The sequence below is a fragment of the Oncorhynchus mykiss genome, chromosome 2, assembly GCF_057628025.1.
Source record: "Oncorhynchus mykiss isolate SJ-2025 chromosome 2, ASM5762802v1, whole genome shotgun sequence".
In the NCBI taxonomy this organism is placed as follows: domain Eukaryota; kingdom Metazoa; phylum Chordata; class Actinopteri; order Salmoniformes; family Salmonidae; genus Oncorhynchus; species Oncorhynchus mykiss.
In genome coordinates, this window is record NC_143023.1 from 76,605,571 (window position 1) to 76,622,087 (window position 16,517).

General features: G+C 42.6%; 1 protein-coding gene across 2 annotated transcripts in view; it reads left to right on the forward strand.

Moving 5' to 3' along the window:
* Positions 1 to 16,517, forward strand: part of mapk8ip2 (mitogen-activated protein kinase 8 interacting protein 2) — a 145,028-nt gene that overhangs the window by 73,879 nt on the left and 54,632 nt on the right. For both annotated transcript variants that reach the window (XM_021572558.3, XM_090208291.1), the window contains exon 3: positions 10,538 to 10,643. In XM_021572558.3, the coding sequence (XP_021428233.3) occupies positions 10,538 to 10,643 (106 nt within the window). The remainder of the gene's footprint in view (positions 1 to 10,537; positions 10,644 to 16,517) is intronic.

Here is a 16,517-nt window from a genome sequence, read left to right on the forward strand (position 1 = left end):
TACTATTAGTTTACTGAACCTTAAGGGAGATAACCAGATTAGATAAGATACAGGGCTCTATTATAACAAACCAAACGCATTGGTATATCTTTTCGCTTACGGTTGCGTTATGGGTTCAGCGGTGTCAAAAATATTTTTTTTGCTGAGAATTTTTGCTCTGCTTCAAGATATTCAAATGAGCCTCATGAGTCCCTGGAAATGAGCAGTTCTCTTTCTCTCAATAGGGGTTAGTTTAGTCATTGGGGTCAAGGCTTGCTCCCTCAAACGCTAGGCCTAGGTCCTGTTACTGCAACATTCAAATGTACAAACAAATACAGCCGTGTATATATATATATATATATATATTTTTTTTTTTTTTTCTCTGTCAGTGCTCCTTCTGCTCCTCCTTGCACAAAGGCGGAGGTAGCGGTCCTGCTGCTGGGTTGTTGCCCTCCTACAGCCTCGTCCACGTCTCCTGATGTACTGGCCTGTCTCCTGGTAGCGCCTCCATGCTCTGGACACTACGCTGACAGACACAGCAAACCTTCTTGCTACAGCTCGCTTTGATGTGTCATCCTGGATGAGCTGCACTACCTGAGCCACTTGTGTGGGTTGTAGACTCCGTCTCATGCTACCACTAGTGAGAAAGCACCGCCAGCATTCAAAAGTGACCAAAACATCAGCCAGGAAGCATAGGAACTGAGAAGTGGTCTGTGGTCACCACCTGCAGAACCACTCCTTTATTGGAGGTGTCTTGCTAATTGCCTATAATTTCCACCTGTTGTCTATTCCATTTGCACAACAGCATGTGAAATTTATTGCCAATCCGTGTTGCTTCCTAAGTGGACAGTTTGATTTCACAGAAGTGTGATTGACTTGGAGTTACATTGTGTTGTTTAAGTGTTCCCTTTATTTTTTTGAGCAGTATATACAGTGCCTTGCAAAAGTATTCGGCCCCCTTGAACTTTGCGATCTTTTGCCACTTTTCAGGCTTCAAACATAAAGATATAAAACTGTATTTTTTTGTGAAGAATCAACAACAAGTGGGACACAATCATGAAGTGGAACGACATTTATTGGATATTTCAAACTTTTTTAACAAGTCAAAAACTGAAACATTGGGCGTGCAAAATTATTCAGCCCCTTTACTTTCAGTGCAGCAAACTCTCTCCAGAAGTTCAGTGAGGATCTCTGAATGATCCAATGTTGACCTAAATGACTAATGATGATAAATCCAATCCACCTGTGTGTAATCAAGTCTCCGTATAAATGCACCTGCACTGTGATAGTCTCAGAGGTCCGTTAAAAGCGCAGAGAGCATCATGAAGAACAAGGAACACACCAGGCAGGTCCGAGATACTGTTGTGAAGAAGTTTAAAGCCGGATTTGGATACAAAAAGATTTCCCAAGCTTTAAACATCCCAAGGAGCACTGTGCAAGCGATAATATTGAAATGGAAGGAGTATCAGACCACTGCAAATCTACCAAGACCTGGCCGTCCCTCTAAACTTTCAGCTCATACAAGGAGAAGACTGATCAGAGATGCAGCCAAGAGGCCCATGATCACTCTGGATAAACTGCAGAGATCTACAGCTGAGGTGGGAGACTCTGTCCATAGGACAACAATCAGTCGTATATTGCACAAATCTGGCCTTTATGGAAGAGTGGCAAGAAGAAAGCCATTTCTTAAAGATATCCATAAAGTGTCGTTTAAAGTTTGCCACAATCCACCTGGGAGACACACCAAACATGTGGAAGAATGTGCTCTGGTCAGATGAAACCAAAATTGAACTTTTTGGCAACAATACAAAACGTTATGTTTGGCGTAAAAGCAACACAGCTGAACACACCATCCCCACTGTCAAACATGGTGGTGGCAGCATCATGGTTTGGGCCTGCTTTTCTTCAGCAGGGACAGGGAAGATGGTTAAAATTGATGGGAAGATGGATGGAGCCAAATACAGGACCATTCTGGAAGAAAACCTGATGGAGTCTGCAAAAGACCTGAGACTGGGACGGAGATTTGTCTTCCAACAAGACAATGATCCAAAACATAAAGCAAAATCTACAATGGAATGGTTCAAAAATAAACATATCCAGGTGTTAGAATGGCCAAGTCAAAGTCCAAACCTGAATCCAATCGAGAATCTGTGGAAAGAACTGAAAACTGCTGTTCACAAATGCTCTCCATCCAACCTCACTGAGCTCGAGCTGTTTTGCAAGGAGGAATGGGAAAAAATGTCAGTCTCTCGATGTGCAAAACTGATAGAGACATACCCCAAGCGACTTACAGCTGTAATCGCAGCAAAAGGTGGCGCTACAAAGTATTAACTTAAGGGGGCTGAATAATTTTGCACGCCCAATTTTTCTGTTTTTGATTTGTTAAAAAAGTTTGAAATATCCAATAAATGTCGTTCCACTTCATGATTGTGTCCCACTTGTTGTTGATTCTTCACAAAAAAATACAGTTTTATATCTTTATGTTTGAAGCCTGAAATGTGGCAAAAGGTCGCAAAGTTCAAGGGGGCCGAATACTTTCGCAAGGCACTGTGTATATGTGTATATATATATATCCATCCATCCATCCATCCATCCATCGATAGTTCTGTATAGCTTAATAACCCAAGATAGATATTGGTCTCCCCTATGCTACACCATACACTTGTCTAGTGTATCTTAAGGTTACGAATAAACTGTCAACGTTTTGTTTAATTATCACCTGGGGTGTTCTAGCGGTTAGGGCCACTATTATACAGTACCAGTCAAAAGTTTGGCCACACCTACTCATTCCAAGGTTTTTCTTTATTTTTACTATTTTTTACATTGCAGAATAATAGTGAAGACATAAACTGTTTAATAACACATATGGAATCATGTAGTAACAAAAAAAGTGTTCAACAAATCAAAATATATTTTATATTTGAGATTCTTCAAAGTAGCCACCCTTTACCGTGATGACAGCTTTGGACACTCTTGGCATTCTCTCAACCAGCTTCATGAGGTAGTCACCTGTAATGCATTTCAATTAACAGGTGTGCCTTGTTAAAAGTTAATTTGTGGAATTTCTTTCCTTCTTGTTAATGCGTTTAAGCCAGCCAGTTGTGTTGTGACAAGGTAGGGTTGGTATATAGACGATAGCCCTATTTGGTAAAATAAAAAGTCCATATTATGGCAAGAGTCAAAATCGAATAAAATAAAATCAAATCAGATGTTATTGGTGACATACACATATTTAGCAGATGTTATTGTGTGTTACTGCTCTCGTTGGTGTTAGGAAGAGTGGACCAAAGCGCAGCGTGCTAAGTGTTCATAATTCCTTTTATAAAAAAAAAACACTTAAACAAAATAACAAAGCGAAAACGAACAGTTCTGTCAGGCACAGACACTAAAAAGAAAACAAGATCCCACAAAACCCAGAAGGAAAATTACAATTTAATATGATCCTCAATCAGAGACAATGATAGACATCTGCCTCTGATTGGGAACCACACACGGCCAAAAACAAAGAAATAGAAAACATAGACTTTCCCACCAGAGTCACACCCTGACCTAACCAAACATAGAGAATAATGAGGATCTCTAAGGTCAGGGTGTGACATTGTGGGTGTAGCTTAAGGCTTGTGTTCCTAGCTCCAACAGTGCAGACGTATCTAACAGGTCACAACAATACACACTAATCTAAAAGTAAAATAATGGAATTAAGAAATATATAAATATTAGATTGATCAATTTCAGAGTGCCATTGACTAAAATACAAAATAATAGAATACAGTATATACATATGAGATAAGTAAAGCTGTATGTAAATATTGTTTAAACATTATTAAAGTGACTAGTGTTCAATTATTAAAGTGGCCAGTGATTCCAAGTCTGTGTATACAGGGCAGAAGCCTCTAAGGTGCAGTGCTACGTAACCGGATGGAAGCCGGCTAGTGATGGCTATTTAACAGTCTGATGGCCTTGAGATAAAAGCTGGTTTTCAGTCTCTCGGTCCCAGCTTTGATGCACCTTGACCTCACCTTCTGGATGATAGAGGGGTGAACATGCCGTGGCTTGGGTGGTTGTTGTAATTGATGATCTTTTTGGCCTTCCTGTGAATTCGGCTGCTGTTGGTGTCCTGGAGGGCAGGTATTGTGCCCCCGATGATGCGTTGGGCAGACCGCACCACCCTCTGGAGAGCCCTGAGGGTCTGGGCGTTTGTGCATCTGTAAAGTTTTGTGAGGGTTTTAGGGGCCAAGCCAAATTTATTTAGCTGTTGCACCTTCTTCAGGTGGCTGAACTATAGTTAAAGAACAGCATTCTTACATAGGTATTCCTCTTGTCCAGATGGGATAGGGCAGTGTGCAGTGTGATGGCGATTGCATCATCTGTGGATCTATTGGGGCGGTAAGCAAATTGAAGTGGGTCTATGGTGTCAGGTAAGGTAGATGTGAAATCCTTAACTAGTCTCTCAAAGCACTTCATGATGACAGAAGTGAGTGCTAAAAGGCTATAGTCATTTAATTCAATTACCTTTTCTTTCTTAGGTACAGGAACAGTGGTGGACATCTTGAAACAAGTGTGGACAGCGGACTGGGATATGGAGAGATTAAATATGTCCATATAAACTCCAGCCAACTGGTCTGCGCATGCTCTGAGGACACTGCTAGGGATGCCGTCTGGGCCGGCAGCCTTGCGAGGGTTAAAACGCTTAAGTGTCTTACTAACGTTGGTCACTGGGAAGGAGAGCGCACAGTCCTTGGTAGCAGGCTGCGTCAGTGGCACTGTGTTATCCTCAATAATGGGCAAAGAAGGTGTTTGGCTGGTCCGGATGCAAGACGTCGGTCAATTTTGACTTTGTTAAAATCCCCAGCTACAATAAATGCGGCTTCAGGATATGTGGTTTCCAGTTTGCAAATGGTCAAGTGTAGTTCTTTGAGGGCCGTCGTGGTATCGGCTTGAGGGGGAATATACACAGCTGTGACTATAACCGAAGATAATTCTCTTAAGAGGGAATATGGTTGGCATGAGTAGTTAATCATGAAACGTACTCCCCAGCCTTTCTTCTTTATTTCTGGATGGTGTGCACGCCTCCTGAGTAGGACTAAAAGTCCACTCTGAATACTTTTTCTCCGCTGGTGGTGTTTTGGAGCAGCCTCAAACAGCTCAAGTGAGCAAAGAGAAACGACAGTCAATCATTACTTTAAGACATGAAGGTCAGTCAATCCCCAAAACGTTAAGAACGTTCACATTTTCTTCAAGTGTAGTCGCAAAAAGTGCTATGATGAAACTGGCTCTCCTGAGGACCGCCACAGGAAAGGAAGACCCAGAGTTACCTCTGCTGCAGACAATACGGTCATTAGAGTTAATTGCACCTCCAGATTGTGGCCAAAACAATGCTTCACTGCGTTCAAGTAACAGACACATCTCAACATCAACTGCTCAGAGGAGACTGCATGAATCAGGCATTCATGGTCGACTTGGTGCAAAGAAACCACTACTAAAGGACACCAATAATAAGAAGAGACTTGCTTGGACCAAGAAACATGAGCAATGGACATTAGACCGGTGGAAATGTGTCCTTTGGTCTGATGGCGGTTGGAACCAAAAATGTCATGTCTGTGTGAGACGCAGCAGAGCAGGTGAACGGTTGATCTCTGCATGTGTGGTTCCCTGCTCTGTTCCTTGCTTCTGTATTGATTGTCTTATGTCCTTGTATACCCGTGTGCTGACATTGTTCCTGTCTTGTTTTATGTTCCTGAATAAATGTTTAACTCCCCGTACCTGCTTCTCATCTCCGGCGTAGGGCCTTACACTTCCAGGCTGGGTATGGGCTATTTGACCAAGGAGAGTGATGGAGTGCTGCATCAGATGACCTGGCCTCCACAATCACCCGACCTCAACCCAATTGAGATGGTTTGGGATGAGTTGGACCGCAATGTGAAGGAAAAGCAGCCAACAAGTGCTCAGTATATGTGGGAACTCCTTCAAGACTGTTTGAAAAGCATTCCTCATGATGCTAATTGAGAGAATGCCAAGAGTGTGCAAAGCTGTCATCAAGGCAAAGGGGGGCACTTTGAAGAATGTAAAATATAAAATATATTTTTGTTTAACACTTTTTTGGTTACTACATGATTCCGTATGTGTTATTTCATAGTTTTTATGTCTTCACTATTATTCTAAGTTGTAGAAAATAGTAAAAATAAAGAAATGAGTTGGTGTGTCCACACTTTTGTCTGGTACTGTGTTTGTCTATTGTGTTGGCTTTGGTTTGATTCTAGCCCACACCCTTCTTGCACAAGTAACTCAATCCCCACGATTGAGTTGGTTTCGTTACACATTACAAATATGGACTGTCTAGGATATTGTACACCTGATTTTGATAATAAATGACGACACCAGACACTTTTGGAAAACATAAATAGGAAACAAATAATATAATAACAGTAGGCTACACCAACATTAGTTTACATTCATACAAAGTGTCGGGAAATTGCCACAGGAGATTTGCCGTGGTAAACCAGGACAGACGATTTTGTTGAGCTGGGACACTTTTCTTTACTATGTACAACAACACTTTTCTTTACTATGTACAACAACACTTTTCTTTACTATGTACAACAACACTTTTCTTTACTATGTACAACAACACTTTTCTTTACTATGTACAACAACACTTTTCTTTACTATGTACAACAACACTTTTCTTTACTATGTACAACAACACTTTTCTTTACTATGTAGAACAACACTTTTCTTTACTATGTACAACAACACTTTTCTTTACTATGTACAACAACACTTTTCTTTACTATGTACAACAACACTTTTCTTTACTATGTACAACAACACTTTTCTTTACTATGTACAACAACACTTTTCTTTACTATGTACAACAACACTTTTCTTTACTATGTACAACAACACTTTTCTTCACTATGTACAACAACACTTTTCTTTACTATGTACAACAACACTTTTCTTTACTATGTACAACAACACTTTTCTTTACTATGTACAACAACACTTTTCTTTACTATGTACAACAACACTTTTCTTTACTATGTACAACAACACTTTTCTTTACTATGTACAACAACACTTTTCTTTACTATGTACAACAACACTTTCCTTTACTATGTACAACAACACTTTTCTTCACTATGTACAACAACACTTTTCTTTACTATGTACAACAACACTTTTCTTTGTGTAAATTATCAGATAATTAGTTTTACATCATATTTGAACTTCTCCAGAAATAGCAGAAGATATTCCGTTGTATTCGAGCCATGTCCGTTCTCAACATAAACTCATGGATGGTGAATCTTTCTAATAAGTTTGGTTTTTAATCAAATTAAACGAAAAACAATGAATCTGTTTTTAAAACAGCAATGTTTCTTAAAAGGATTGGGTCAAAAACACGATATCATGAATCGAATGTCTTGTTTCTATGAACATAAGGCAATGTGTACACATGTAGGACTAAGGGCTCTTCGACCTGAAGCATTGATGTTTTTCCTATCTATTGAACACAGTTTATTAAATAGTATACAGTAACCCTAAATAGGCCTAGTTAAACCAAACATGTAGCCAATGTGGCTTTTGTTATTGACTTTAACATGGAAATATTTGTCTACACACATTGCATTCACATTTCTTAAATGCACTGCATATTCGAGCCATGAACGATTGGACAATGCCAAACGTTAAACTCTATAATAACATTAGCCTACCATCACCATTTATATAAACTGTTAGTGACCTTGACATTTGAAAGGTAAACAAACCGGTCAATAGCCGAGGCTATCAAGGACAGCGATCAGAAAAATAATGTCCAATAAAAAGAAAAAACATGAATGTCTGACTGTTTTGCTGCTCATTATATTTGAATAAGACATTGGTTATAGGCTACTGATTAGGCTACTGATTAGGCTACTGTGTGCCTCCTCTATCAAAATCGATGCCATAACCAACTGCGTTTACTGCCAAGACCAGCGACCAGTTAGTATTGAATATCATCAGTAGCACTGCTGGGAATTGGCACTTTGGCACACATTTTTAAAGACACACCTACAGTATTTCCACCCCTCCCACCTCAGCATAAGCATGCTGATAGAAGACAGGTACATTACTGGCACCAGGGTTGGAAAATAGCAGAGCGCTGGCTTTTTAAAGTCGAAATTGCCCAAGAACGTGTGTTTGACACAAGCGCTGCCTTAACACCAGCCAAAAATAGAGTCCACAGTGTTATTACTAATTGTATGTAGAAATACGATATGATCTGATGTTTAGTCAACATGCATGAAATATTGTATACTGTTATGTTTTAATTACACTTTATAGGTGACTTTCAGGCAGACGTCACACCACAATTGTACTAGAATTCTGGAGCCCTCAACTAAATAAACATTTGAAAAGATGTAGCAACATTTTGGCGTGTGAAAGATGAAATGTAGAGAGAGAGAAATTATAAAGAAAGAGAGATGAAAGAGAGAGGAGATAAAGAGTTTATACCGGTCTCTTTAAAATTAAAGTAAATGTATTTGCAGTGTTGTAAAGTACTTAAGTAAAAATACATTAAAGTACTACTTAAGTAGTTTTATGAGGTATCTGTACTTTACTTGACTATTTATAGTTTTGATTAGTTTTACTTTTACTTCACTACATTTCTAAAGAGTGGAGAGGTCCATTGTTTTGGCTGTGTCATTGGAAATCCCCTAGTTACTGCATAGTAAGCACTTAGTGTTGTTAGGTTCTTATTTTACAGATCTAAATAACTCACGGACACTAGAGAAGCTTTAAACAAGTTGAATTCTTCCCAAAGGTTCTGTACAGCTGTATTCAGACAGCAAAACATTTCTCTCCATCACAGTTATATACATCCTACGTAAGACACACCTTCTCTCCAATTCTTACATCTTATTGTTCAACAGAAAGAGGGTAACAGCATACCAAACGCTTATTACTCCCTTAAGGGAATCTGTCCTCACCACCTGACCTCAAACCTCACCTCCTGACCTCAACCCCTCCTTCACCTAATCCACAGATATCCACCTGTCTTCCCTATATCAACACGTCGCTCTCCTCTCCTCCATCAAACACATTCCAAAGCCTTCAGGCTTTCTACAGAGGACCCTTAACTTCTGACATAAAACCCATTCTCTTCCACTCCTTATCATTTAGTTAATATCTCAATGTTCAAAGTTTAGCCGTTTCCAACAGTGTTAATCAGCAATACAGATATAAAGCACAATACACTGAGATATGAACACCTGTCCAAGGTCATGAATAACAATGTGCAGGGAAATACTTCTCCAGATATTTACCAAGTTGTCTTTTTTAATGTTAACATAATTGGAGATCTTTTATACACACACTGATACAGAAACAACAGTCCTGTAAAGAGCGCTCACCAAGGCCTGAATAGTTTTTCACACAGCACTTCATATTTGATGACATACCAAATTCTGTCCTCCAACTATCTGTGGATTAGTTGAGGTCAGGAGGTGAGGTTTGAGGTCAGGAGGTGAGGACAAATTCCCTTAAGGGAGTAATAAGCGTTTGGTATCCTGTTACCCTCTTTCTGTTGAACAATAAGATGTAAGGATTGGAGAGAAGGCGTGTCTTACGTAGGATGTATATAACTGTGATGGAGAGAAATGTTTTGCTGTCTGAATACAGCTGTACAGAATTCAACTTGGTTAAAGCTTCTCTAGTGTCCGTGACTTATTTAGATCTGTAAAATAAGAAACTAACACGTTTGTGTGTGTGTGTGTGTGTGTGTGTGTGTGTGTGTGAACTAGTCATGATTGTTGATTTAGCACTGATTTTGTTATTGATTGAGCTTTGATAAGGTTTGCAGTTCTGCCCTGATTTAGACAGTTATCTAGCTTCACATTTCTAGCTTCACATATCTAGCTTCACCCCGATGTATTTTCTGACTTACCCTGCTTCACAGTGGCTCTATATACATCTGTACGAGGCCCTGTCTGGACTGTCCTGTCCTCACTAGAAAACCTGCAATGCAGCATTTCCCTCTGAGCCTCACACAGTCTCTTACTAATGGAGTAGAGAGCTGAGTAGAGAGTTGAGCCTCTGTTTGAACTAATGGACCACAGATATACAGAGGTTTTATAGAAACTAAGAAAACAGGATGCTAGCTCATTTAAGCACTGTTGTGTCTGTAAACTGGGGACCTGAAAAAATAGAGAATAGTGCTGAACTCCTCTGTCTGCTTAGAGAGCAAAGCAATAGATGGAGGGTGTGTGAGTTATTGTGTCTTGTGTGTCTGGTGAATGAGGCAGACCCAGACAGACAGTGACAGGCCATATCTCAGAGCAGGGTTGGCGCAATCTGTGTGTACATGAGTCAGAAAGATGCTCCCCTTTGAAGGGTGGAGGGGTCAGGTACATGAGGACTGCTGGTGAAATCCCAAACTGGTGTGTGTGTCACTAGTGTGTGGGTGTCTCTGCTATCTCTGCTCCTGACATAATCAGTTTAAGCCAGTTTATGATAGTGGGTGTGGTATGTCTACTATCTGTGTGTACTTTTAACGTTCTCCCTCCTGTTCTTCCAGACCTTCCCATGACATTAGTCTCGAGGAGTTTGATGATGAGGATCTGTCTGAAATCACAGACGACTGTGGAATAGGACTCAACTATGACTCTGATCCCTATGAAAAGGTAGGACACAAACACACACGCATACAAACACATGCAAGAATGCACACAGACAAACGTACAGGCACACGCACACCAATGTCATGTAGTGAAACAGCAGGTCTGTAATTAAAATAGCTCTCATCATTAAATAGATTAACTTGCAGATGGCTACAAACTACTGCTGCAAACTACTCAAATCTCCTCATGTAGAATAAAACCAAAATACACCTGCATGGCTTGCTGTTTGGGGTTTTAGGCTGGGTTTCTGTACAGCACTTTGAGATATCAGCTGATGTACGAAGGGCTATATAAACACATTTGATTTTTTTGATTTACACATTTGAAGCAAAGCAACTTGTATGTCAGACTGTTTGGGTTTCTTTGTACGGCCTTGTCAACACATGGTGCTCATGGCTTTTATTAACAGTTGCTATTGGTGACTCCCGCTCCCCTTAGGTAGTGAATAACAAGTAGAGATAGAGGGTGAGATAGAGAAAGATCGAAAATGAGAGAGAGAGTGATAGTCTGTTGCTCTGCTTATCTCTTATATAAGCGGCAGTGTAACTAGCTGTTAATACCTGTGTGACCAGTGCTGCCGTCATTACATTAGTGGCCTTATAGATGCACTAAGCACAGCCCTGCTCTTTCATTTCCATCCTATCGACATCAGCTCCAACATCAGAACAGAATATGAGTGGTACTGTGCTGTAATGTACAACTCAGATCCCCTCTTAGAGACCGAGATCTGGTAGGAATAATCCAGTCCTGTACTACTGGAGAAGCACTGGGTCTGTTTCCTCTCTGTCATATCTCCCCCTCTCTCTCTCCCTTCCCCCTCTCTCTCCCCAAATCTCTCCGTATTTGTCTCCCCCTCTCTCTCCCGAGGGATGTGAATGTTTTATTTGTGTGGCTCTGAGCCATGGCTGCAGCACAGGGTGAATGATCCAGTGCAGTTTGCTGCTATGCAGAGACAACCTTCCTCCTCCCTCATCATTCCCTTCTATCTCTCCTCCCCTCTCTCCCTTGTCTGCCTATTCCTTCATCCGTGCTATGCAGAGACAACCTTCCTCCTCCCTCATCATTCCCTTCTACCTCTCCTCCCCTCTCTCCCTTGTCTGCCTATTCCTTCATCCGTGCTATGCAGAGACAACCTTCCTCCTCCCTCATCATTCCCTTCTACCTCTCCTCCCCTCTCTCCCTTGTCTGTCTATTCCTTCATTTGTGCTATGCAGAGCTCCGCTCAGAGAAAACCTCCCTTCCTCCTACCTCGAAACCCCCTCCTCTCTTCCTCATTCCTCTCTTCCTCCTCTTTTCCTCCTTCGAATCCCCACTGTATGTGTAGGGATACAGGGAGGGAGGGAGGGAGGGAGGGAGGACCCTAAAAAAAGTAAAACCTCAGCAAGTTGAGGGAAATGCTTGTATCCTTGCAATCTCAGATGTCATATTTCAAACGCAGATAACCCAACGGTGCACACAGTCCCAGTCTGCTCAGTTCAAAGATGTGTGGGTGTATGCCAGAGATGGTGTTACTCTGTGTTATGTTACATAACCAACCCCACCCCCACCACATTGCTCATCCCCACAGAAACTAATCCTGCTGACATCAGACCAACCCTCTGGATTAAACACAGAGCTTCAGAGTGTGTGTGTGTGTGCGTTTCAAGTTGTTGTCCTGTTGGAAGGTGAACCTTCACCCCAGTCTGAGATCCTGAGTGCTGTGGAGAAGGTTTTCATTAAAGATCTCTCTGTATTTTGCTCCGTTCATCCTTCCCTCGATCCTGACTAGTCTCCCAGTCCCTGACGCCCCAAAAAATGTCCCCACAACATGATTTTAGCCTGCACCATTATTCACCGTAGTGATGGTGCCAGGTCTTCTTCAAACGTGACGCTTGGCATTTAGGCCAAAGAGTTCAATTTTGGTTTCATCAGACCAGATAATCTTGTTTCTCATGGTCTGAGAGTCCTCTAGGTGCCTTTTGGCAATCTCCAAGTGGGCTGTCATGTGCCTTTTACTGAGGAGTGGCTTCCGTCTGGCCACTCTACCATAAAGTCCTGATTGGTAGAGTGCTGCAGAGATGGTTTTCCTTCTGGAAGGTTCTCCCATCTCCACAGAGGAACTCAGAGGAACTATGGAGCTCAGAGTGACCATTGGGTTCTTGATTAGCTCTTGGTTACCTTCTCCCCTGATTTTAAAATTTGGCTCTAGGAAGAGTCTTGGTAGTTCCAAACTTCTTCCATTTAAGAATGATGGAGGCCACCGTGTTCTTGGGAACCTTCAATGCTGCAGAAATATTTTGGTACCCTTCCCCAGATCTGTGCCTCAATGCATTCCTTTCTCAGAGCTCTACAGACAATTCCTTCGACCTAACGGCTTGGTCTTTGCTCTGACATGCACTGTCAACTGTGGGACCTTATATAGACAGGTGTGTGCTTTTCAAAATCATATCCAATCAATTGAATTTACCACAGGTGGACTCAGTCAAGTTGAAGATACATCTCAATGATGATCAATGGAAACAGGATGCACCTGAGCTCAATTTCTAATCTCATAGCAAAGGGTCTGAATACTTTTGTAAATAAGGTATTTCTGTTTTTATTTTTTGTACATTTGCTAAAAAAAACTAAACTTGTTTTTTTGTCATTATGGGGTATTGTGTGTAGATTGATGAGGGGTGAAAAATGATTTAATTTAAGAATAACAAAATGTGGAAAAAGGGAGGGGGTCTGAATAATCCGAATGCACTATACATATACACATACACACAACTGTTGGCACGTGTGTATACTAACAGAAACCACTGACTGTGTGAGAGAGGCTTAAACGACTGACGATGGCTTGAGACTGGTAGATGACAATCACCCAATCAAATACAGTAAACACACACACACACATACCATCATAAACTGGCTTAAACGAATTATGTCAATCATCTCATTTCTTAAAATACCAGAAAGGGCGTTTAGTTGGAGAGAAGACTTGAAAGCTTTAAAATGTCATGTTTTGACAACATAAGCCCATGCCTCTGTCACGCCCTGACCTTAGTTATCTATGTTTTATGTATTATTTTGGTCAAGTCAGGGTGTGACAAGGGTGGGTATGTGTGTTTTTGTCCTGTCTAGGGTTTTTGTATATCTATGGGTTTTTATATGTCTATGGTGGCCTGAATTGGTTCCCAATCAGAGGCAGCTGTTTATTGTTGTCTCTGATTGGGGATCCTGTTTAGGTTGCCATTTTCCATTTTGGTTTTGTGGGTTATTGTCTATGTATTTGTCTATGTATATTGTCTATGCATGTCATCACTCGTTCTATATAGCTTAAAGTTCGTTTTGTTAGTTTGTTTAGTGTTCTTTCTTTATTAAAAGTAGAATGTATTCCAATCACGCTGCTCCTTGGTCTCCTCTATACGACGAACGTGACAGAATAACCCACCAATCCAGGACCAAGCAGCGTGAAAAGGAGGAACAGCACTTAATAGGGAAATGGACCTGGGAGGAGATATTAGATGGAGCAGGACCCTGGACACAGCCGGGGGAGTATCGCTGTCCTAAGGAGGAGTTAGAGGCAGTGAAAGCGGAAAGGCGATACTACGAGGATAAATACAGGAGAATAGAGGAACGGCGATGATATGCAGGTACACGGCTAGCACGGAAGCCCAAGAGGCAGCCGCAATAATGACCTGATCCAACTCCTCGTGCTTACTGTGGGGAGCGTGTTACTGGTCAGGCACCGTGTTATGCGGTAGAGCGCACGGTGTCTCCAGTGCGCTATTCTAGCCCGGTGCGCTCTATTCCAGCTCCTCGCATTGGCCGGGCTAGAATGGGCATCCAGCCAGGAAGGAGGGTGCCGGCTCAGCGCTCCTGGTCTCCAGTATACCTCTTTGGACCTCTTTGGACTCTTTGGTGAGTCTGCACAGCCCAGTGCATCCTGTGCCAGTGCCCTGCATCCATCCGCAGGGTGAAAATAAACATCCAGCCAGGACGGGTTGTGTCAGCTCTACACCGCAGACCTCCAGTGTGCCTCCACAGTCCAGTACGTGCCTGCTCCCCGCACTCGCCCTGAGATGTGTGTCACCAGCCCGGTACCACCAGTACCGGCACCGCACACCAGGCCTACAGTGCGCCTCGGCAGTCCAGTACACCCTGTTCCTGCTCCTTGCACTCGCCCTGAGGTGCATGTCCCCAGCCCGGTACCACCAGTGCCGGCACCACGCACCAGGCCTACAGTGCACCTCGGCAGTCCAGAGCGTCCGGCGACAGTACCCAGTCCAGAGCGTCCGGCGACAGTACCCAGTCCAGAGTGTCCGGATACAGTACCCAGTCCAGAGCGTCCGGATACAGTACCCAGTCCAGAGTGTCCGGATACAGTACCCAGTCCAGAGCGTCCGGCGACAGTACCCAGTCCAGAGCGTCCGGCGACAGTACCTAGTCCAGAGTGTCCGGCGACACTACCCAGTCCAGAGTGTCCGGCGACAGTACCCAGTCCAGAGTGTCCGGCGACAGTACCTAGTCCAGAGCGTCCGGCGACACTACCCAGTCCAGAGTGTCCGGCGACAGTACCCAGTCCAGAGCGTCCGGCGACAGTACCCAGTCCAGAGCATCCGGCGACAGTACCCAGTCCAGAGCGTCCGGCGACAGTACCCAGTCCAGAGCGTCCGGCGACAGTACCCAGTCCAGAGCGTCCGGCGACAGTACCCAGTCCAGAGCGTCCGGCGACAGTACCCAGTCCAGAGCGTCCGGCGACAGTACCCAGTCCAGAGCGTCCGGCGACAGTACCCAGTCCAGAGCGTCCGGCGACAGTACCCAGTCCAGAGCGTCCGGCGACAGTACCCAGTCCAGAGCGTCCGGCGACAGTACCCAGTCCAGAGCGTCCGGCGACAGTACCCAGTCCAGAGCGTCCGGAGACAGTACCCAGTCCAGAGCGTCCGGAGACAGTACCTAGTCCAGAGTGTCCGTATGTGTAGTTGCATGTCAGCACTTGTTCTATATAGCGTCATGTTCGTGTTGTTGTTTTGTTAGTTTGTTTAGTGTTCTTTCTTTATTAAAAGAAGAATGTATTCATATCACGCTGCGCCTTGGTCTCCTCTATACGACGAACGTGACAGCCTCCCTCCATTCTATTGGTGGAAACTGTTGCAGTTACTAATGAATTTTTGCAGTTGACACAGAATGCTTTGAGAATGAAGAAAACATAGATATTTTCATGTGTGTAATGATGTTTTTTACTTGGTTGAACTGTAGTAAGCTGCGATACTTACATGCCAGCACATACACATACTGCACATACATACAGAAATAATCAACCTAACAATGGTTCATTTCCCCATCACACACAGAAGCAAATCCAGTGGTTTGTAATCCCTAATATTCACATTCTGAATAACATGAATGATTATGTTGTAGTAATATTATTTTTACTAACTTGGGTACTTTCACAGGTAAACATGTTCTCACTGTGATTCTTATGCAGATTGAGTAAAGAGGAGAGGAGGGGAGAGTAGAGAACACTGGCCTACATTTCCCATAATGCTTCAGTGGAGAGGAGAGGGAGGAACCTGTTAAGGATGCTGCGAATTTTCGCAGCTTTTTTTTTACAAATTGCGCAACATTTCAACATCCTGCTACTCATGCCAGGAATATAGTATATGCATATAATAAGTATGTGTGTATAGAAAACACTCTGAAGTTTCTAAAACTGGTTAAATCATGTCTGTGGCTATAACAGAACGTGTTCAGGAGTAAAAATCCCAGGGAAAAATGTTCACCAAAAAAACACAAAACAAATTCATCCGCCAGTCTTTGAATTGTCTAAGGCGATAGAAAATAGATGAGGTTCCATTTACAACGCCTACAGCTTCCACACGATGTCGCCAATACTGGTATTTCTTTGCACCTTTA